Raw genomic sequence first — 25,046 nt, 5'->3', positions numbered from 1 at the left:
GAAGAACCCTTGTTGAAACCCTAATTTTTTTAGTGTACCCCCCCCCCCCCCCCCCCCTTTTATTAATATTAATAATAATAATACCTACTTTACCTCTTCAGTGAATATCCGATAAGCCTCTACATTATGGACAAGGTATGTGTATGAAAACCATTATCAAAACAGTTTTTTTCATTCACATTCACCACAAAAACCAAGGTATGAATTCTGTCGTGCGCATGTTTTGTTAATCATCTGTATAATTACTATTTTTTGGATTCACAGACTTCACCCTCCCTCCACCTCTGGTGAATATAACAGGAAACCTGTTCGATCACCATGCACCTTGTTGAACCCCTCATTTTTAGAGTGTAGTGCCTATAATACTGTAATAAGCTCACATACTGTAGTTGCTGTCACAAACGCCAAACTCCACATAGTTGTCATTGACTAGTTTCATTCCCCACTGAGCAAACAATATCTGTACTTACAGCATTCATATACTTTTTTGTTGTTGTTGCTTTACTGGACTTTCTTTTTTTTATTGACATTTGTCAATAAAACTCCTGAATGCAACTGTTTGTGTCAAATAGTTTTATGTTCTACTAGTAGCCCTGGTTGTCCTGAAAATAAAATTGTAAAACACCTCACTGTGAGGCTAAATATAAGGGCTGCTGGGTATGCAGATAAATGAATGTCCGATAAATGAAAAGCCGATTTTTTGCTGGGACTCGGGACTGATAGGGTTAAAAAGCAGCTCATAGGCTATAGGATTTCCTGAAACGCCCCATACCAAAAACTATAGGCAAATTTTACCTGCTGCGAGAGAGCAGCTCCGAAGCTGTTCCGATGTTTGGGTTGTATACAGCGAAATCTATCCCTTTAGAATAAGTATTTTATTGTTTGTTTGGGGGTCTGGAGAGACTTCTCAGGAAAAAAATAACAGTAAGGGAAATTTGCTGTGATCACGCAGATATTATTTACTCTGTTGATCGGGGAAACTTTCCGAAACTTGCTTCATACCCCAAGCACCCTTTGGATTTACTCCGCACGTCCATCACGGTCGACTTTGCCATTGAGTTTGACTGCTTGGTTCTGTCAAGGTGGCGTAGCGGGGGATCTGCGTTACGGAGAGACCGCTCTCTTTGAAGGGATTCACTCATGTCTGGATATTAACTTCCCTTGTTAATTTGAGAACTGTCTCTGAGGAAGACGGTGGATGTTATTGTGTTCCTGTTTTTGAACATATTGTAGCCAACTAATACAGCAGAAGCGTCAACATGTTGAGTAACACTGGAGTCTATGCTGTCAAGAAGCGGAAGAAGCCCGTTCAAAAAACGTAAGAATGTCATTTAAACATGTTTGACCTGACAATAAATGTTTTGGGAAGTTCGATTTAGGTCTAGCATGAGCTGGATACAGAATGGCGCTTGATTTGATAATGTGCTGCATATCTTTCGCCGAATATATAGGCCTACCAAAGATATTGAGATATAATTATGCAATTTGGCACAAATAATGCACATAATATGCGCATTACAGACATAATGTCAAGTTAGTTATTTAAATAACCTATTAGCCTTTCCAATAGCCACAAGTGAGATATAGCCTAATCCATTATGTGTAGGTTATAGGCTAGCCAATAATTAATGATCAACTCCACGATACCCGATGGATCGAGTTCCATCGGGTATCATGGAATTGAGAATTATTGGCTATACATAGCCTAGCCTATTTGATTTACATAAGACATCTAAAAGCAATCATTAACTTCGTGCTGTTGGATTATTTTCTTCATAAATGGTTATTAGTTTGGATTTATTGCTAGTTTGCTTCTCCTGCTTTCTTCTGGGGTAACTGGGTTTCTTTCTGCAGAGGACAAAGTCTCATTGTAGGCATGCACCGCTCGTAAGAGCATGTGTGCTGTGTTGATGTGTAGTGTAGCTGTACATTTGTGCCTGACCAGAAGTTATCGTGCCTCCCATTAGTTTTATCCGGGTCACCTTAAGAATCTCTCTTCGTGTATAGTTTTGGTCTGGCATGGAAATAGTACTCTTGCGTTAATCACAATTAAGTTTGAGAGTCGGCTGCACTCTCACGCGATGCTTACAGGAGGGCGGGGCGCGCGGGGGATTGCTGGCCTGAGGTATGTTATTGTAATCTGATACGGTTCTCATTGTGAGAACACACTTCTGCGTCTTTCCTACTTTTTTGACTTTATTACACAAGCTAGTTACAAAAGAAACATTATATTTTGTAATGCAGTTTTTCACCACTAAGTAAGAATTACTAATAGCATAGCTGAGGAAAATAATTTTTCCTTTATGGGAAATTCACGCAGTGCAATGGGTTTGGGTTGTTGTTCTATGCTATGACTTTCCCATTGTTTCCACAAACATTTTAAGGATTCCAACAAAGTATTGAGAATGTGTCACATGCATTAATAATTAATAAGACCATAATAAGTATTTGCTTACTATAATATATTATTTTCTAAATAAAACCAGGTTTATTGTCAGTTTATAACAATATTCATGTAGTTATTTTTATGCATTCTAATTCTAAATACATTTTCTTTACACATTACATGTAGGATTGGTCAAGCAACCAGACAAAATGTATGTTCACCAAAAATAGTGAAACATTAAAAATGTTATCCTTTTTAGATAAATCTATACTAAATATATTCACATGCCACCAAATAATGTATTAAAACACACTGTTTTGCAGTAAAGGTCTACAGTAGCCTCAACAGTACTCTGTAGGGTAGCACCATCGTGTTCTGTCCTCCTCTGGGTACATTGACTTCAATACAAAATCTTGGAGGCTCGTGGTTCTCACCCCCTTCCATAGATTTACACAGTCATTATGACAACTTCTGGAGGACGTCCTCCAACCTATCAGAGCTCTTGCAGCATGAAATGACGTGTTGTCCACCCAATCAAAGGATCAGATAAATAATCTAGTACTGAAAGCATAAACTACATCTAGCTAGCACTGCAGTGCATAAAATGCGGTGAGGAGTTGATTCAGAGAGAGAGAAAGACAATAGTTGAAAAGTTTTGAACAAATGAATGTATAAAACAAATGAAGGAGAAGCAAGTGAGAGAGAGAGAGAGATTTTGTTGTATTTTTGTTTTCCGCATTCACTTTCACTTACTTAGCTAGCGAATGCAGCTAGTTTAGCCTACTCAACCAGCTCAAACAGAGGGATGCCATGTTAGCTAGCTGGTTATAGCTATCCAACTCTGGAACTTTTCCAAGCCAATGTAAGCGTTTGGTTTTATTCATTTATTGCCACCGGGGTCTGCCGGTGTAACTGCTAAACTGCCTGCTGCTGACTGTACACTGTACTGCATGATTGTAGTGGGTTTACTGACGTGTTAGTTCTAGTAGCTATGTTGACTATGACGTTAATATGGTGACAACGATGTAGGCTGTGTGTAGCGGTTAGCGGTTATGATTTGAAGGTTTGGCATGGAAAGTTTTTTTTCGCCTGATGTGTTGTGCACAGTTGTCCACAAGCGAAGGGAAAAGGTGAGTGGAGGAGAGCGGAGAGATGTGAGAAAGAATTATACAACGATCAAAAGGATCATGCTCCATGTATGTGGCTGCTATGAAAGTGAACTGTGTTTGTGGTAATATCTGCATTTTAAAAAGCACCCTTGAGAGAAACCAGTTCTCTACACTCTTACAAAAAAGGGTTACAAAAGGGTTCTTCGGTAGATTTGATTTGATTTACATTTGAGTCATTTAGCAGACGCTCTTATCCAGAGCGACTTACAGTTAGTGAGTGCATAAATTTTCATACTGGCCCCCCGTGGCAATCGAATCCACAACCCTGGCGTTGCAAGCGCCATGCTCTACCAACTGAGCTACAAGGAGGCAATTTAACATTGATTTGAAAATGGTTTTTCATCTGTACCCATAGGAGAATCCATTTTAGAACCCATTTTGGTTCTAGGTAGGACCCTTTTGTGCAGGTGATCAGGGGTGTATTCATTCTGCTGATTCTGTTGAAAAAACCTTTCTTAAAACGCAACGAAACGGGGATAAACATACCTGAATTTGTCCAATAGAATCTCTTGTTTACAACTGTTGGACTAGTGATTGCACCCTTGATCAGCTAGATGCAGGCAAGAGTGTGCAAGGTGGTAGTGAATGTGTCAATGTCTGTCACCTTGATTATTCTCATTTCTCTCGACCTGTGCACCTACGTTGTAAGCATTAATTCATAGGCTAGGTTGTAGCAACCTCATGATGGGTATATGGAACATTTGAGGATCATGTAGAAGCCTAAACCTATCAATGTTACATTGAACTGGGTGAATGGAATATGAATGACAGTCATCCAATATGCTGTAATAGAAATAAGGCCACGCTCATATAATTTTTTATCATCCTACCTCATCTCAAACGGCACGGACCAGCAAGTGGAGTGAAATCATATTTTCTCAAATATACCTTTCCCAGTATAAATCCCAAAATAAAAAAGGAGTAACTTCAGGCCTGAGCCTGTGCTGACGTACTTCTCTGTGTCTCTGAATATGTGGGGCTGTGCAGAGAGGCCTGAGGTTTCCTGGACAGCCATCTGTGTTTAGGCAACACAAAGGCACCATTGAGACTGACTGTGTTCATAGCATAGTAGCATTCCAAAAGGATTCTGTCCATCTTACTCTCCCCTTCTAGCTCATTTACATTTTAGTAATTCAACAGATCCTCTTATCCAAAGTGACTTACGGGAGCAATTAGGGTTAAGTGTATTGCTCAAGGGCACACCGGCAGATTTTTCACCTAGTCAGCTCAGGGATTCGAACCAGCAACCTTTCATTAACTGGCCCGACGCTCTTAACCGCTAGGCTACCTGCCAGCCCAGGTAGGCCTAGGCCTATACCTATACTTTCATACGTTTCTGCCCACATGTGTGCAGTAAGTTAAAGCATATTACAAGTGGTTATAGGCCTAATCATGTTAGACCAAATATGTGGATTACAGTAAAGGTATCTGATATTCTATTTTTAGTACATTTTACTATTCTTTCCATATAAATTACAGTTTATAAAATATACAATTAAACAGTACATGGACAACTTACACAGTAGCTAGTAATATTGTAATTGCATAGTTAAGTTGCCTACCTGATGTAAAGTGTTTAACAGATCTATCTGAGGCATTTCTACATCCTGTTGTGATTACTCCTAGAGCCAACTGTGTGAAAATATGGCTTAATTATTTCCTAAGGGTCATTGTTTCAAGCAGACCACCATAGTCCCTGTGCCCAAGAACACTAAGGGAACCTGCCTAAATGACTACCGACCCGTAGCACTCACGTCTGTAGCCATGAAGTGCTTTGAAAGGCTGGTCATGGCTCACATCAACACCATTATCCCAGAAACCCTAGACCCACTCCAATTTGCATATCGCCCCAACAGATCCACAGATGATGCAATCTCTATTGCGCTCCACACTGCCCTTTCACACCTGGACAAAAGGAACACCTATGTGAGAATGCTATTCATTGACTACAGCTCAGCGTTCAACACCATAGTGCCCTCAAAGCTCATCACTAAGCTAAGGACCCTGAGACTGAACACCTCCCTCTGCAACTGGATCCTGGACTTCCTGACAGGCCGCCCCCACTCGGACTCCCGAGTGGCGCAGTGGTCTAAGGCACTGCATCGCAATGCTAGCTGTGCCACTAGAGATCCTGGTTTGAATCCAGGCTCTGTCGTAGCCGGCCGCGACCGGGAGACCCATGGGGCGGCGCACAATTGGCCCAGCATCGTCCAGGGTAGGGGAGGGAATGGCCGGCAGGGATGTAGCTCAGTTGGTAGAGCATGGCATTTGCAACGCCAGGGATGTGGGTTCGATTCCCACCGGGGTTATGAAAAAAAATAAAAAATAATGTATGCACTCACTAACTGTAAGTCGCTCTGGATAAGAGCGTCTGCTAAATGACTAAAATGTAATGTAAATGTGGTAAGGGTAGGTAACAACAAATCTGCCATGCTGATCCTCAACACGGGGGCCCCTCAGGGGTGCGTGCTCAGTCCCCTCCTGTACTCCATGTTCACTCATGACTGCATGGCCAGGCATGACGCCAACACCATCATTAAGTTTGCCGATGACAAAACAGTGGTAGGCCTGATCACCGACAACGACGAGACAGTCTATAGGGAGGAGGTCAGAGACCAAGCTGTGTGGTGCCAGGACAACAACCTCTCCCTCAACGTGATCAAGACAAAGGAGATGATTGTGGACTACAGGAAAAAGAAGAGGACCGAGCACGCTCGCATTCTCATCGACGGGGCTGTAGTGGAGCAGGTTGAGAGCTTCAAGTTCCTTGGTGTCCACATCACCAACAAACTAACATGGTCCAAGCACACCAAGACAGTCATGAAGAGGGCACGACAAAACCTATTCCCCCTAAGGAGACTGAAAAGATTTGGCATGGGTCCTCAGATCCTCAAAAGGTTCTACAGCTGCACCATTGAGAGCATCCTGACTGGTTGCATCACTGCCTGGTATGGCAACTGCTTGGCCTCCGACCGCAAGGCACTACAGAGGGTAGTGTGTACGGCCCAGTACATCACTGGGGCCAAGCTTCCTGCCATCCAGGACCTCTATACCAGGCGGTGTCAGAGGAAGGCCCTCAAAATTGTCAAAGACTCCTGCCACCCTAGTCATAGACTGTTCTCTCTGCTACCGCACGGCAAGCGGTACCGGAGCGCCAAGTCTAGGTCCAAGAGCCTTCTAAACAGCTTCTACCCCCAAGCCATAAGACTGCTGAACATCTAATCAAATGGCTACCCAGACTATTTGCATTGCCCCCCCCCCCCCCTTTTACGCTGCTGCTACTCTCTGTTTATTATCTATGCATAGTCACTTTAATAACTCTATCTACATGTACAGTGGGGAAAAAAAGTATTTAGTCAGCCACCAATTGTGCAAGTTCTCCCACTTAAAAAGATGAGAGAGGCCTGTAATTTTCATCATAGGTACACGTCAACTATGACAGACAAATTGAGGAGAAAAAAATCCAGAAAATCATATTGTAGGATTTTTTATGAATTTATTTGCAAATTATGGAGGAAAATAAGTATTTGGTCACCTACAACAAGCAAGATTTCTGGCTCTCACAGACCTGTAACTTCTTCTTTAAGAGGCTCCTCTGTCCTCCACTCGTTACCTGTATTAATGGCACCTGTTTGAACTTGTTATCAGTATAAAAGACACCTGTCCACAACCTCAAACAGTCACACTCCAAACTCCACTATGGCCAAGACCAAAGAGCTGTCAAAGGACACCAGAAACAAAATTGTAGACCTGCACCAGGCTGGGAAGACTGAATCTGCAATAGGTAAGCAGCTTGGTTTGAAGAAATCAACTGTGGGAGCAATTATTAGGAAATGGAAGACATACAAGACCACTGATAATCTCCCTCGATCTGGGGCTCCACGCAAGATCTCACCCCGTGGGGTCAAAATGATCACAAGAACGGTAAGCAAAAATCCCAGAACCACACGGGGGGACATAGTGAATGACCTGCAGAGAGCTGGGACCAAAGTAACAAAGCCTACCATCAGCAACACACTACGCCACCAGGGACTCAAATCCTGCAGTGCCAGACGTGTCCCCCTGCTTAAGCCAGTACATGTCCAGGCCCGTCTGAAGTTTGCTAGAGTGCATTTGGATGATCCAGAAGAGGATTGGGAGAATGTTATATGGTCAGATGAAACCAAAATAGAACTTTTTGGTAAAAACTCAACTCGTCGTGTTTGGAGGACAAAGAATGCTGAGTTGCATCCAAAGAACACCATACCTACTGTGAAGCATGGGGGTGGAAACATCATGCTTTGGGGCTGTTTTTCTGCAAAGGGACCAGGACGACTGATCTGTGTAAAGGAAAGAATGAATGGGGCCATGTATCGTGAGATTTTGAGTGAAAACCTCCTTCCATCAGCAAGGGCATTGAAGATGAAACGTGGCTGGGTCTTTCAGCATGACAATGATCCCAAACACACCGCCCGGGCAACGAAGGAGTGGCTTCGTAAGAAGCATTTCAAGGTCCTGGAGTGGCCTAGCCAGTCTCCAGATCTCAACCCCATAGAAAATCTTTGGAGGGAGTTGAAAGTCTGTGTTGCCCAGCGACAGCCCCAAAACATCACTGCTCTAGAGGAGATCTGCATGGAGGAATGGGCCAAAATACCAGCAACAGTGTGTGAAAACCTTGTGAACACTTACAGAAAACGTTTGACCTGTGTCATTGCCAACAAAGGGTATATAACAAAGTATTGAGAAACTTTTGTTATTGACCAAATACTTATTTTCCACCATAATTTGCAAATAAATTCATTAAAAATCCTACAATGTGATTTTCTGGAATTCTTTCCCTCATTTTGTCTGTCATAGTTGACGTGTACCTATGATGAAAATTACAGGCCTCTCTCATCTTTTTAAGTGGGAGAACTTGCACAATTGGTGGCTGACTAAATACTTTTTTTCCCCACTGTACATATTACCCCAATTACCTCGACTAACCAGTGCCCCCGCACATTGACTCGGTACCAGTACCCCCTGTATATAGCCTCGCTATTGTTATTTTTACTGCTGCTCTTTATTTATTTGCTACTTTTATTTCGAATTATTTTATATTGTATTTTTGTGTGATCTTTTTTGGTATTCTTTCTTAAAACTGCATTGTTGGTTAAGGGCTTGTAAGTAAGCATTTCACTGTAAGGTCTACACCTGTTGTATTCGGCGCATGTGACAAATACTATTTGATTTGATTTGAAATCCCAATCCCAGTGGGAAAGATTGTGGGAAGGTATGTGTTGGTGTGTCGGTGCATCAGTACGTGCGTCTGTGCTGAAGTAGTATGCATGTGTGTTTGTTTGTACATGAGTGTGAGAGAGTTGCAGATGGTTAAGATTTAACCTGTTAAACTCTGAGCAGGTATTTTGGGCCCTGTCTAGGGCCCGGCAAGTTTGGGCGTCAGAAAATAGAAAGTTATATATAATTTGAAAGTTACAACCCTTGTCTTTTTGGAAATTGAACTAAAATCTTACATCTGGCAATATCATAAGAATCAGCCAATGCCCCACCCCCCAATAAAGGTCATAAATCATGCGCTATGGTCATATTCATAGAGTATGCAATGTAGGTCAAGTCACCAAAAGAGCAAACATTTAGTGTGCATGGAAAGTAGAGGTCTTCACGGGTCCAAAAAGTTGGATCCGTTCCGAAATGGACCTCAGGCTTTCCCATCCGGACCCGATATGCATAATATAGAGACCAGTCCTGAACGGACCCCAGGACAACTAGTCCCGTTTCGTATGAACCTGGTCGGATCCAGACCTGATCCGAGTCAGAGAAGCACCAGAAAAGTCCATTTTTAAGCTACTTTATTTGACCGGAGCTGATAAAGCGCCAGGGAGAGGACGTAGAGAGAGGTGACGCTCTATCAGGGGTCGTGCTGTGTGTGTAGGCTACTGTGAGTGAGCGAGTGACACGGGAGCAGGGAGGATGGAGTGAGAAACGAGAGACAGCAACCAACCAAGCCGTCTCTCGCGCTATAGTAGCCTAATAGCTGCCACAGCTAGGTTATTTATCATCCAATATGATTACGTAGCACCTGTCTTGACTGCATCAAACCGGGAGAAGAATATAGTTATGGTTCGATTTGCCAAATGGAGGGTGAGGGAGAGCATTGTATGCGTCTCTGTGTGTGGAGTAAAGGTGATCTAGAGTTTTTTCACCTGTAGTTGCACAGGTGGCATGCTGGTAGAAATTAAGTAAAACTGATTTTAGTTTTCCTGCATTGGCCACTAGGAGCGCCACCTCTGGGTGAGCATTTTCTTGTTTGCTTATGGCCCTATAAAGCTTGTTGAGTGCGATCTTAGGGAAAGGGAAAGGGGGATACCTAGTCAGTTGTACAACTGAATGCATTCAACCTAAATGTGTCTTCCGCATTTAACCCAACCCCTCTGAATCAGAGCGGTACGGGGGGCTGCCTTAATCGACATCCACGTCATCGGCGCCCAGTGCCAGCGGTGGTAAATAGACAGCTATGAAAAATATAGATGAAAACTCCCTTGGTAAATAGTGTGGTCTACAGGTTATCATGAGGTATTCTACCTCAGGCGAGCAGAACCTTGAGACTTCCTTAATACAGTGCCTTGCAAAAGTATTCATCCCCCTTGGCGTTTGTCCTATTTTGTTGCATTACAACCTGTAATTTAAATTGATTTTTGTTTGGATATCATGTAATGGACATACACAAAATAGTCCAAATTGGTGAAGTGAAATGAAAAAAATAACTTGTTTAAAAAAATTATAAAAAAATAAATAACGGAAAAGTGGTGCGTGCATATATATTCACCCCCTTTGCTATGAAGCCCCTAAATAAGATCTGGTGCAAACAATTAACTTCAGAAGTCACATAATTAGTTAAATAAAGTCCACCTGTGTGCAATCTACAGTTGAAGTCAGAAGTTTACATACACCTTAGCCAAATACATTTAAACACACCTTACTCAGTTTTTCACAATTCCTGACATTTAATCATAGTAAAAATTCCCTGTCTTAGGTCAGTTAGGATCACCACTTTATTTTAAGAATGTGAAATGTCAGAATAATAGTAGAGAGAATTATTTCTTTCAGCTTTTATTTCTTTCATCACATTCCCAGTGGGTCAGAAGTTTACATACAGTGGGGAAAAAAGTATTTAGTCAGCCACCAATTGTGCATGATCTCCCACTTAAAAAGATGAGAGAGGCCTGTAATTTTCATCATAGGTACACGTCAACTATGACAGACAAAATGAGAAAAAAAAATCCAGTATGAAAAATAAAAAATAAAAATAAAATAATGTATGCACTCACTAACTGGATTTTAGTTAGTCGCTCTGGATAAGAGCGTCTGCTAAATGACTAAAATGTAAATGTGCAACACCACTAAGCAAACATTTGAGTGGTTTAAGCATTTAAATGTCTTGGAATGGCCTAGTCAAAGCCCAGACCGCAATCCAATTAAGAATCTGTGGTATGACTTAAAGATTGCTGTACACCAGCGGAACCCATCCAAGTTAAAGGACCTGGAGCAGTTTTGCCTTGAAGAATGGGCAAAAATCCCAGTGGCTAGATGTGCCAAGCTTATAGAGACATACCCCAAGAGACTTGCAGCTGTAATTGCTGCAAAAGGTGGCTCTACAAAGTATTGACTTTGGGGGGTGAATAGTTATGCACGCTCAAGTTTTCAGTTTTTTTGTCTTAATTCTTGTTTGTTTCACAATAAAAATATTTTACAGAAAGCGTCAAAATGCTCACTATGAGAGAGCTTACCAGTTCTGCCGATGTCAAAAAATTTTTGGCCCAGTATATCTCTACTAGCTAACAATGTGGGAAGTGTGTGTGCGTGTGTGTGTGTGTGTGTGTGTTTGTGTGTGTGTGGGTTGGTTCTTCTTTCCTTGTGGGGACCTAAAATCCCCAAAAGTTCCTACAAGGATAGTAAAACAAGGACAAATCTCCCTTGTGGGGACATTTCCCACGTCCCCATGAGGACAAAGGCTATTTTAAGCTTAGGGGTTAGGTTTAGGTTTAGGTTTAGGGTTAGAATTAGGGTTAGAATTATTGGTTAGGGTAAGGGGTTAGTGGTTAGGTTTAGGGCTTGGGTTACGGGTTAAGGTTAGGGTTGGGGTTATGGTAAGGGTTAGGGTTAGGTTTATTGGTTAGGGAAAATAGGATTTTAAATGGAGATACATTTTAGGTCCCCACGAGGATAGAAGAGCAAAACAGTCTAGCTTATAGAGGTGTGGCACAAAGCCAAAACAAACCTACTGCACAACAAGATAGTGGCTCATTGTTCTTTAGTTACTCCACAACAGCCTCAACCAGTCAGTGTTCTCAGCTGAACTCTGGCTACAATAGAAGCGCACTAGGATCAGTTTATTCTAACAGTACCCTAAATGCATGTCAGACCAAAGACAGATTTGAACAAACTTGTAAAGGAATAATGTACCTGAGTTGGGCTACTGTTGCTTATGTGGTAAAATAAAATCTACTTTTAACTCAATAAAATTATTTGTAACTCTACATCGTCTGTTTTAGGTCGCCCAGCCTAATCTGGGGAATGGGTATTAGTTAGAGACAAGAAATCATTTTATTAAACAGAGTAACATGGATGGTGATACCATGGTGATACCAGCCTTCATAGCCAGTCTTTCTCTTTCGGATAGGCAGCAGCCCTCATTCTGTCCAGTGGTGGGAATCAGCTGATCAGGCTGCAGCTCCCTGGGGGTGTGTGGGGAGGGGGGCTCACTCAGTTCCCTTGCCCAGGAGAGATGCCCTTTGGGCTGGCTGCAGGAGACCTTGAAGTGGGGTGTACATACGGGACTGTGGTGGTGTGGAGCCGGAGCAGAGGAAGCAGATCAATCCATTGTCAGCCGTGACTAAGAGACCTCAGGTGAAAGGAATGTTCAGAGTTCACCTCAGGACACACAGAGAAAAGGAGACGATGGTGAGCAGATATTGTGAAATAAAGTAGCTCTCGGTCTGTGTGTGCAACCTATCCTTCAGTCTTTCAGTAGTGTACCAAGCTATACTTCAGTGTTTCTGTAGTGTACCAAGCTATCCTTCAGTGTTTCTGTAGTGTACCAAGCTATCCTTCAGTCTTTCAGTAGTGTACCAAGCTATCCTTCAGTGTTTCTGTAGTGTACCAAGCTATCCTTCAGTCTTTCAGTAGTGTACCAAGCTATCCTTCAGTGTTTCTGTAGTGTACCAAGCTATCCTTCAGTCTTTCAGTAGTGTACCAAGCTATCCTTCAGTGTTTATGTAGTGTACCAAGCTATCCTTCAGTCTTTCAGTAGTGTACCAAGCTATCCTTCAGTGTTTCTGTAGTGTACCAAGCTATCCTTCAGTCTTTCAGTAGTGTACCAAGCTATCCTTCAGTCTTTCTGTAGTGTACCAAGCTATCCTTCAGTCTTTCTGTAGTGTACCAAGCTATCCTTCAGTGTTTCTGTAGTGTACCAAGCTATCCTTCAGTGTTTCTGTAGTGTACCAAGCTATCCTTCAGTCTTTCAGTAGTGTACCAAGCTATCCTTCAGTGTTTCTGTAGTGTACCAAGCTATCCTTCAGTCTTTCAGTAGTGTACCAAGCTATCCTTCAGTGTTTCTGTAGTGTACCAAGCTATCCTTCAGTCTTTCAGTAGTGTACCAAGCTATCCTTCAGTGTTTCTGTAGTGTACCAAGCTATCCTTCAGTCTTTCAGTAGTGTACCAAGCTATCCTTCAGTCTTTCAGTAGTGTACCAAGCTATCCTTCAGTGTTTCTGTAGTGTACCAAGCTATCCTTCAGTGTTTCTGTAGTGTACCAAGCTATCCTTCAGTCTTTCTGTAGTGTACCAAGCTATCCTTCAGTCTTTCTGTAGTGTACCAAGCTATCCTTCAGTCTTTCAGTAGTGTACCAAGCTATCCTTCAGTCTTTCTGTAGTGTACCAAGCTATCCTTCAGTCTTTCTGTAGTGTACCAAGCTATCCTTCAGTCTTTCAGTAGTGTACCAAGCTAATCCTTCAGTCTTTCTGTAGTGTACCAAGCTATCCTTCAGTCTTTCAGTAGTGTACCAAGCTATCCTTCAGTCTTTCTGTAGTGTACCAAGCTATCCTTCAGTCTTTCTGTAGCGTGCCAAGCTATCCTTCAGTCTTTCTGTAGTGTACCAAGCTATCCTTCCGTGTTCCTGTAGTGTACCAAGCTATCCTTCAATCTTTCTGTAGCGTACCAAGCTATCCTTCAGTCTTTCTGTAGTGTAGCAGGCTATCTGTCAAGTGAATTTCTATCTCTAATTCAACCTAAGCTTGAATCATTACCAGAGGTTGTAAGGCTCTTGTTTTAATCATCAATGATTCAAGGTCCACAACCCACAAGTCTTATCTGTATTTTTATTCATGGAGAGAGCTCTCCCGCCAATGACACAAACAGACGATTTTATACCTCCTGGACTTGACTCCTCCCACCTTTAGGTGACTTTTCTAAACAGTTTCCGCCTTCCCCCTTGAATGGTTAGTACCGCCCCCTCTGTTAGTGGGTTGACACTACATGATAATTCTAACATTTATACTGTGTTTGGGGTGAAATCCTTTAGTCATTATTCTTAAAATCCAAATTAATCTAACACTATCCTTCTGTGTTTCAGCAGGCTATCCTTCAGTAGGGTGTTTCAGTAGCCACTGGTGCAGTTTGAGTGTGTGTCCAGTCCACCATGTGGCTGAATAAGTCCATGGTTTCAAAGTTGTTAGATCTGATTGCATGATTGTAGTTGAGGGTGTAGCCTACACATTTTTGGATGTATTCTCGGCCTGTTGAAAATACTCCTTTAATTTCATGATCCCCAAACCACCCACTTTGAGCAGACAAAAGCATGCCAATGGCATTACAACATACTCAGTGCAACTTGATTCCCTTTGAATCAGTGAAGGGTCTTTGGATTCAGCCAGACCCTGTCGTTTTGCACCTTAAATAGGCTATCCCTGAGAGAAACAGAGAGATGAGAGATGAGGTAAACCTAGTTCGCTCTAACTCTTAACAATGACTACCCTGATGTCTGTGCATGAAGCCCTGTGATGCACTGCAACCGAAGGTGGAAAAAATGGGTCTGAATACTGGCTTTTCTCTCCGCGGGCATTTAAAAAAAGTGAGGTCAGTCTTGCTCTATTTCTGGGAAGGTATTGCTTGGGTCTAATGCCGGGAATTGAGTTATGCCTATTATAATCAGCAATTGGGAAAGTCTGTAATGGGAAAGTCACAAAGTATGGCAGAAACAGCTCTGGGAGGAATGGTGTGGTTTCTGTGGTTGTTAAACTTGACCTGCAGCTGTTAGCCCATGCTGTTCACTAGGCTACAGTCTACCAGTACGTTGGGTTGGGTCTCTAGTATTGAATTGGTCTGTTGTATTGAAATTGATTGAAACCTTATCAGGTTCCCCTTATCATTGTTTTTGTCTAGTTGGTGTGAATATGATTTCTGTCCCCTGAGATTTCATTGTCTTCAGTGTTTTACATTAGCGCCAATGGAAGCCGATGCAACCCAGCTGGCTAACGGCAATCTAGATGACCAGTGGTGACAGGGAGGTCATTATGAGATTCAAGGCTTTAATAAGTGCCATTGTGCAGAAATAGCTACTAGTTGATGAGCTAAGTTAGCTAGCAAGATAACTATGAGTTACCAGTGTGCATGCACAAATGCATGACGACACATTGTATTGAAGTCAAGAAGGCATTGTTGTGGACTTAAAACATCCAATCTCGTAGTTGTTTTCTATTAAAAAAAGTGTGATTTTGAGAGCAAAAATCCTGAGAAACAAAATGTGAAAAATTGAAAAACTGGAAAAAGAGAACACCATCGTGTTCGTGAGAGTATCATCTGTCCATAGAGGCATGCAGAACGGACTACCTCTATGGGACTGGACTGCCTCACTAGCAAGCTCTAGTCCAGGGCTCTCCAACCCTGTTCATGGAGAGCTACTGTCCTGTAGGTTTTCACTCCAACCCTAATTTAGCGCACCTGGGCCCAGATTCACAAAACCTTCTTAAGAAGAAACGTCTTCTTAACTGCAATTTTTTCCTTAACTATAGACTTATGAAGAAAGTTAAGCAAAAGTTGCTATTCCTCAAAAAGGTTCTTGAAAATGTTAATGTTAATGCTTAATTCACTCACACACTTCATCTGAAAGTTTCAGTATTGATTATTTGAAACCCAATAACATGTTTTAGAACAGTAATCTCAGTACGAAATATGCTAACATGATTGCCATAGCTAGCTAGATAGCTAGCTAAATCTGTTGCCTAGCGACAACCATCTTAAGAAGATATTTAAGAAGTTTGTAAGAAGATATTTGAGAAGTTCGTGAGAAAATCATGAAATCTGAAGATATTGTTGAGGAATTTCATCTTATGAACCTATTTTTTCTTTGTCTTATTTTTTTATAAGTGTTTTGTGAATCTGGGCCCTGACTCTAATAATTAGCTGGTTAATAAGCTGAATCAGGTTAGTTACAACTGGAGTTGCAGTGAAAACCTACAGGAGGGTAGCTCTCCAGGAACAGGGTTGGAGAGCCCAGCTCTAGTTCAATGGAAACTGATGCAACCCTAGCTAGAATATATGACCAGTGGTGACAGTGAGGTCCCTGTGTCATGAGATTTAAGGCTCTAATAAGTGCCATCCTGTAGAAATTGCAAATAAAATACTGTTTGATGAGCTAACTAAGTTAGCTAGCAAGATATACCAGTTATTAAAGAGGATGCTAGCTAGCTTTGCATGCATGGCAAGACCGGAAGTGAAAGCGTTGTCAAAGATTCCGGTAGACCATCTCTGGTGTTGTCAAAGTTACAACCAGGATGGACTATCCTATGGGATGCAAAAAAACGCAGGCACATACACAGATGCAGCTCTCATGCACTCCGATGATCTTGTATTAGCTGTAGTGTAGTTAAACAACAATACACATAAAATTCACCTAGCTATGAGCGAGCATGTTGTAAACTAGCTAGATAGCGACCTAGATAGATAGTACTAACGTTAGCGAGATGTATCATTTTTTATTTTTTTTATTTCACCTTTATTTAACCAGGTAAGCCAGTTGAGAACAGGTTCTCATTTACAACTGCGACCTGGCCAAGACAAAGCAAAGTAGTGCAACAAAAACAACACAGAGTTACATATGGGGTAAAAAAAAAAACATAAAGTCAGAAATACAACAGAAAAATATATATACAGTGTGTGCAAATGTAGCAAGTTATGGAGGTAAGGCAATAAATAGGCTATAGTGCAGAATAATTACAATAGTATTAACACTGGAATGCTAGATGTGCAAGAGATTATGTGCAAATAGAGATACTGGGGTGCAAAGGAGCAAATTAAATAACAATATAGGGATGAGGTAGTTGGGTGGGCTAATTTCAGATGGGCTGTGTACAGGTGCAGTGATCGGTAAGGTGCTCTGACAACTGATGCTTAAAGTTATTGAGGGAGATAAGAGTCTCCAGCTTCAGAGATTTTTGCAATTCGTTCCAGTCATTGGCAGCAGAGAACTGGAAGGAATGGCGGCCAAAGGAGGTGTTGGCTTTGGGAATGACCAGTGAGATATACCTGCTGGAGCGCAGACTACGGGTGGGTGCTGCTATGGTGACCAATGAGCTAAGATAAGGCGGGGATTTGCCTAGCAGTGATTTATAGATGGCCTGGAGCCAGTGGGTTTGACGACGAACATGTAGTGAGGACCAGCCAACAAGAGCGTACAGGTCACAGTGGTGGGTAGTGTATGGGGCTTTGGAGACAAAACGGATGGCACTGTGATAGACTACATCCAATTTGCTGAGTAGAGTGTTGGAGGCTATTTTATAAATGACATCGCCGAAGTCAAGGATCGGTAGGATAGTCAGTTTTACGAGGGCATGTTTGGCAGCATGAGTGAAGGAGGCTTTGTTGCGAAATAGGAAGCCGATTCTAGATTTAACTTTGGATTGGAGATTCTTTATGTGAGTCTGGAAGTTGAGTTTACAGTCTAACCAGACACCTAGATATTTGTAGTTGTCCACATACTCTAGGTCAGACCCGTCGAGAGTGGTGATTCTAGTCGGGTGGGCGGGTGCTAGCAGCGTTCGATTGAAAAGCATGCATTTAGTTTTACTAGTGTTTAAGAGCAGTTGAAGGCTACTGAAGGATTGTTGTATGGCATTGAAGCTCGTTTGGAGGTTTGTTAACACAGTGTCCAATGAAGGGCCAGATGTATACAAAATGGTGTCGTCTGCGTAGAGGTGGATCTGAGAGTCACCAGCAGCAAGAGCGACATCATTGATATACACGGAGAAAAGAGTCGGCCCAAGAATTGAACCCTGTGGCACCCCCATAGAGACTGCCATAGGTCCAGACAACAGGCCCTCCGATTTGACACACTGAACTCTATCTGAGAAGTAGTTGGTGAACCAGGCGAGGCAGTCATTTGAGAAACCAAGGCTATTTAGTCTGCCAATAAGAATGCGGTGGTTGACAGAGTCGAAAGCCTTGGCCAGGTCGATGAAGACGGCTGCACAGTACTGTCTATTATCAATCGCGGTTATAATATCGTTTAGGACCTTGAGCGTGGCTGAAGTGCACCCGTGACCAGCTCGGAAACCAGATTGCATAGCGGAGAAGGTACGGTGGTATTCGAAATGGTCGATGATCTGTTTATTAACTTGGCTTTCGAATACTTTCGAAAGGCAGGGCAGGATGGATATAGGTCTGTAGCAGTTTGGATCTAGAGTGTCACCCCCTTTGAAGAGGGGGATGACCGCGGCAGCTTTCCAATCTCTGGGGATCTCAGACGTTATGAAAGAGAGGTTGAACAGACTAGTAATAGGGGTTGCGACAATTTCGGCGGCTAGTTTTAGGAAGAAAGGGTCCAGATTGTCTAGCCCGGCTGATTTGTAGGGGTCCAGATTTTGCAGCGCTTTCAAAACATCAGCTGTCTGAATTTGTGTGAAGGAGAAGCGGGGGGGGCATGGGCAAGTTGCAGCAGAGGGTGCAGAGTTGGTGGCCGGGTTAGTGGTAGCCAGATGGAAAGCATGGCCAGCTGTAGCAAAATGCTTGTTGAAATTCTCGATTATTGTAGATTTATCGGTGGTGATAGTGTTTCCTAGCCTCAGTGCAGTGGGCAGCTGGGAGGAAGTGCTCTTATTCTCCATGGACTTTACAGTGTCCCAAAACTTTTTGGAGTTAGTGCTACAGGATGCAAATTTCTGTTTGAAAAAGTTAGCCTTTGCTTTCCTGACTGCTTGTGTATATTGGTTCCTAACTTCCCTGAAAAGTTGCATATCGCATATCATCATCTCCATTAGCTATACATCTTGCTATCGCATGAAAAATGCATAACGCAAAATGTCTCTCAATACATTGCATATTAGTCTACAATTTATCTGATGCTCGTAGTTCTTGCACAGGAAAGAAGTGGAAAACGTTTTCAGGGACCTACCAGATCACAACAAACAGTGAACAGCGAGGGGGAGATAAAAATGTGAGTCCATTTTGATGGTTCAGGAGAAATCATTGTATACACACAGATCAAATTGATTTCAACTGTACTTGATAGTCCACTAGCTTGCTGCACTGGTGTAAAATGTCACTATTGAATATGGTTTGTATATTAACTTATCTGGGACATATTGGAGAACACTTATGGACCTCTTAGACACGTACATCTATGTATTTTCTCTGTAAACTGATTTGACAACTGATTTGTATTTCTGGGATGAGGTGGGGCTAACTAAATTATAAATGGAAATGGAAATACAGCATACTTTATGATATCAAATGGGGGGGGGGGGCATAGCTCAGGATTTTACCTGGTCCTCTCACACCAGCACAGTTGTGAAGACGGCACTCTTCTCCCTCAGGAGGCTAAAGTGATTTGGCATGGCCCCTCAGATCCTCAGGAACTTTTACAGTTGCACCATCGAGAGCATACTGACTGGTTGTATCACTGTCTGGTATGGCACCTGCACCGACCTCGACCGGAAGGCCCTTCAGAGGGTGGTGCTGATGGCCCAGCGCATCACTGGGGAATAGCTCCCAGCCATCCAGGACGTACAGTGCCTTCAGAAAGTACTTCGACTTTTTCAAAATTTTGTTACGTTACAGCCTTATTCTAAAATGGATTTAAAAAATAATAATAATCCTCACCAATCTACATACAATACCCCATAATGACAAAGTGAAAACAGGTTTTTAGAAATACAAAACAGAAATACCTTATTTACATAAGTATTCAGACCCTTTGCTATGAGACTCGAAATTGAGCTCAGGTGTATCCTGTTTCCATTGATCATCCTTGAGATGTTTCTACAACTTGATTGGGGTCCACCTGTGGTAAATTCAATTGATTGGACATGATTTGGAAAGGCACACACCTGTCTATATAAGGTCCCACAGTTGACAGTGCATGTCAGAGCAAAAACCAAGCAATGAGGTCGAAGGAATTGTCCGTAGAGCTCCAGGACAGGATTGTGTCGAGGAACAGATCTGGGGAAGGGTACCAAAAAAAATTCTGCAGCATTCACACACACACACTTTCAATGTCACTCTTACTCACATGCACACACACATATCACATACACACACTCACATACACCCTCACTCACACACTCATTACTGACCCTACACGCACCCCCCCCCCCCCCCCCCCACACACACACACACACTTACGCTGCTGCTATAGTTATTATTGATTAGATGTATTAATAGCATTACACTGCTGTTCATTGATTATTGATGTCCATTACCATTAGTATCTTATCTATTTATCATGGTACTGGTCACTATTACTCATGTTTACATGTGTATATTACCATAAATAAATAATAAATAATTATATATTCCTGCTACCAGTCACTTTTCAGACCTGTTTACATGTATGTCCTACTACCAGTCACTTTTTATGTATAAACCCACTTCAACCACTCCAGTTCCCCTGCATATTGAATAAGGTACTGGCACTGACCTGGATATACTTGCATTCTCGTGTTTCTTCAGCTCATATCGTACTTCTTGTGTGTTTTTTAAAAATGTATTTAAAATATATTTTCTATTATTATTACTATCACTGCGTTGTTGGGAAAGAGCTCTCAAGGTAAACATTTCACTGTACTGTTTTACATCATGCATCCTGTGCATGTTTGCGAATCAACTTCAAACTTTGAAACAGTTGCTGTTTAAACAATGCCTTTGAGATAAATAGCAGCTGCCACTCCCCCAACCCTTAACCCACATTTGAAAAAAGTGAAATGGTGTATTGGAGTCGTCCACTTTAGTTCAGAAATTAGCCTGGGTTCTGTTCTTACTCCAGCAGGTCCGAGGGGAGTTAGAGCCTCCTGACTCCAGTCCCAGCAAGCCTTAAGCCTGAGCATGTGTGTCTGATTTGCAGTTAATGACATGTGTCTGCACGAGACTCGTAAACTTGACTTTGGCCTTCAAACAAGGGTGGTCCCAAGACATTATCACCCAGTTGCCCGTGAAGTGAAATACCACAGTGAGCAAAACAAACAAAGACCTCTGATAGCCTCTTATGTGGCCGAAAATACTCGGTTTTGACAGTGAACATTTAAAAAAAAATAGCATATTGAAGTGCTCAAGGTTGCATTGTGTTTATTCTATAGAGAACATTTGCAGACATTATTTGCAGACGTTAACAACTGTCCATCTTTTATTCATTTTTTATTTATTTTTAACTATACAGGCATTTTTGCATTGCAGAATGTTTAGTCTTGGAGAAACTGTAGAGAGGAGGGATCCCTGTGTCCTCTTGTGTAGTACGTGCTAGAAGCTGGACCGTAGCGCTTTGTATACTTTACTCCTCAAAGCAGGCATTCCCTCTGGTCTCAGGTGCTGTGCCTGTCTCCACTGATTCCTATCTTGGTAGGCTAATGATGTATGATGACTCACCTAGAAAACAGTGTGCTTCACTATGTTTATTAGTCATGTTTATGAGTTGCCTCGTCTTCCCTGCGTTCGGGCTGGAGTTTCAATACTGTAAGTGGCGCACCACTATTGCTCACTGGGTTTTGAAACAAATCATGTTTTTATTAGCATGTATCATACGCCCAACTCAAGAGGATGCCATGCTCTGGCAGGGCCTGCTAGCCAGGGTGACTGAAGTGATTCAGTCTTGGTTCATGTGGTTTTAAAAGTTGCTTATTTCTGTGTTAAAAAATGCTTCCATTGTTACATTCTTCAGGCTTCTTATATAAGCTGTCTAAAGGTATGATGTGTCTGCTCTTTGTTGCCATTGTGAAGTAAAGTGTTGTCATCCAAAGATTGTTTACCTGGTATACACATTAATTTTTACGACAAAGTACATCATCTGTCAACAATAATGATTACAACCTGATTTCCTTCTACAGAGACCATTGTAATACTTTAGAATCAGCACAATAAATACCTATGGTCTAACTAACCATTAGGATATTTTCTCCTTTCCCCTCAGCAAGAAAACTCCAGATGTGGTCAAGTCGAACCCATCCAAACGCCACCGGGATCGGCTGAACGGGGAGCTGGACAGGCTGACGGGCCTCCTACCATTCGCTGAGGATGTGCGCTCTCGCCTGGACAAACTCTCCGTGCTCCGCCTCGGCGTCGGCTACCTGAAGGTGAAGAGCTTCTTCAAAGGTCAGTTTCATATCAAGTACCAGTCAAGTACGAAATTAATCAACCAGACAATTAACAACTTATATGGCATCAAAGATCAGTGCAGTCTACGGATTACAAAGTAGTTAAGGAGAGTACTTGGTGAATAAATGGTGTCGTGTATGTCCTGTCAGTGTTAAAATAACCCAAAGAGAATAGAAAGATCCAGTAAGAAACTAAAGCCTCTTGAGGAAATGTTGTGTAGTAGACTACGGTATTTAGCAGAGCATCAGCTGACCCAGGACATGTAAACATAAACAATGACACTAGAAATCTCCAACACAGCATACACAGCAGTACCAGGCCTTCCTTTGGCTCTCAGATTCCAGCTAACCTACTATGGCACGCTAGGCCCTGATTCCAGCTAACCTACTATGGCACGCTAGGCCACTGATTCCAGCTAACTTACTATGGCACGCTAGGCCACTGATTCCAGCTAACCTACTATGGCATGCTAGGCCACTGATTCCAGCTAACCTACTATGGCACGCTAGGCCACTGATTCCAGCTAACCTACTATGGCACGCTAGGCCACTGATTCCAGCTAACCTACTATGGCACACTAGGCCCTGATTCCAGTTAACCTACTATGGCACGCTAGGCCACTGATTCGAGCTAACCTACTATGGCATGCTAGGCCACTGATTCCAGCTAACTTACTATGGCACGCTAGGCCCTGATTCCAGCTAACCTACTATGGCACACTAGGCTCTGATTCCAGCTAACCTACTATGGCACGCTAGGCCACTGATTCCAGCTAACCTACTATGGCATGCTAGGCCACTGATTCCAGCTAACTTACTATGGCACGCTAGGCCCTGATTCGAGCTAACCTACTATGGCATGCTAGGCCACTGATTCCAGCTAACTTACTATGGCACGCTAGGCCCTGATTCCAGCTAACCTACTATGGCATGCTAGGCCACTGATTCCAGCTAACTTACTATGGCACGCTAGGCCCTGATTCCAGCTAACCTACTATGGCACACTAGGCTCTGATTCCAGCTAACCTACTATGGCACGCTAGGCCACTGATTCGAGCTAACCTACTATGGCATGCTAGGCCACTGATTCCAGCTAACTTACTATGGCACGCTAGGCCCTGATTCCAGCTAACCTACTATGGCATGCTAGGCCCTGATTCCAGCTAACCTACTATGGCATGCTAGGCCCTGATTCCAGCTAACCTACTATGGCATGCTAGGCCCTGATTCCAGCTAACCTACTATGTCACACTAGGCCCTGATCCCAGCTAATTCCCTGAACAGGGGCCATTTGTAAACACATTTGAATTTCCTTGTTCCGTTACTATTTTGATGTACTGTTGAAAGTCTGCACCCCCCCAGTGGGTTGGCAGCAGGACAGCCACAGAGCACGCTCCCCCCATGGGTTGGCAGCAGGATAGCAACCGAGCGCAGATATTAATAAATCAAAATGTTGATGCATCCGTAAAAATTAGCCCATGCCTGTCCCCGTCACTTTGGTTGTCTAACCTGGGTCTCCCAAATGTTCGGAGCCTCTGGGTCCATTTTTACTTTAAAATCAGACCACAACAAACTTGTCTCCAGTAATGCCCTTGGTTAGTAGACAACATAATAGGATGCTTTTCATTATAATGTATAATTTAAATATATTACCGTACATCAGTGAATCTCTCTGATACGTCATGGCTGTGATAGGGAACATGGCGATTCCTGAACAGCTAATCCCCCACCTTTAACGCTGCTGCTACTCTCTGTTTATTATCTATGCATTGTCACTTTAACTCTACCCACATGTACATATTACCTCAATTACCTCGACTAACCTGTGACCCCCCCACATTGACTCTGTACCATTACCCCCTGTATATAGCCTCACTACTCTTATTTTACTGCTGCTCTTTAATTATTATATTAAAGATTATTATTATCTTTTTTACTTATCAATTTTTTACTTAACACTTATTTTTCTTAAAACTGCATTGTTGGTTAAGCGCTTGTAAGTAAGCATTTCACTGTAAGGTCTATACCTGTTGTATTCTGCGCATGTGACAAATAAAATTTGATTTGACTTGATTTAGAACTCTTTTTGGTTCCACGTAGAACCCTTTCCACAGAGGGTTCTACCTGGAACCAACACACACACACACACACTTTATCCTGTGACTAGGACCAAGACACTGACATAAACCAAATGTTTGGTTCTAAACTATACAGCACAATGTCCAGTGACTCATAACTTGACTCATCATTGAAAAACCAACTCCAACACCCTCAACATGTCAGCCATTAAGGGTTAACAGACATCAAAGCCGGAGCGTTGGCAGATGACTTGCTGAGTCAGTTATCTTGGCGCCTCTGGCACCGCCACCATATCCTCTCAGTCTCCAAGACCTTCTCCACTCTCAACCCTAGACGATGGTGTACATGGACGGTTCTATCTGTACTAACAACCAATGGCTTATTTATTCACATTCTCCGTGAATCCTCAATAACTCAACCTCTACTGCCATAGGCACCGACATGAGGTGCTGAAGGGGGCATTGGTTTACGAGCTGTTAGAAATAGTTATTTGAAGTCTATCCCTCTCTTCTCACACTGTACAGCACAAGGCTTTGCTGATGTTAAGAATGGATAGGCGTCGCTAGTGTTGAGCGAGCGCAGCTCAGCTCATCTTAAACCAGAGGAGATTACATTCCTAAAGATAGTTGATTATCTCCCACACAAGAGACAGTCACGCCAACAGGCTCATTCTCAGAGACGAGTTCTTATCTCACCTTTGCGTAGGGTAAGCGTGCGACTTGGTGATTCATACACGTCTAATCATGTCTAATTACACAGATGAGCTATGATGGATTGAAGTATGATTCAGGTCTGTTGA

The 25,046-nt window shown here is 42.5% G+C and overlaps 1 protein-coding gene across 1 annotated transcript in view; it reads left to right on the top strand.

Annotated features, from left to right (window-relative positions):
• Positions 1-804: 804 nt before the first annotated feature.
• Positions 805-25,046, top strand: part of LOC311129566 (aryl hydrocarbon receptor-like) — a 64,762-nt gene continuing 40,520 nt past the window's right edge. The window contains exons 1-2 of the mRNA XM_084161898.1: positions 805-1,318; positions 21,985-22,166. Of these exons, the coding sequence (XP_084018024.1) occupies positions 1,260-1,318; positions 21,985-22,166 (241 nt within the window). The 5' untranslated portion in view covers positions 805-1,259. The remainder of the gene's footprint in view (positions 1,319-21,984; positions 22,167-25,046) is intronic.

This window comes from Coregonus lavaretus (assembly GCF_964263955.1).
Source record: "Coregonus lavaretus genome assembly, chromosome: 5".
Classification (NCBI taxonomy): domain Eukaryota; kingdom Metazoa; phylum Chordata; class Actinopteri; order Salmoniformes; family Salmonidae; genus Coregonus; species Coregonus lavaretus.
The sequence above is the reverse complement of the archived record's forward strand: the minus strand, read 5'-3'. Positions and strand labels throughout refer to the sequence as shown.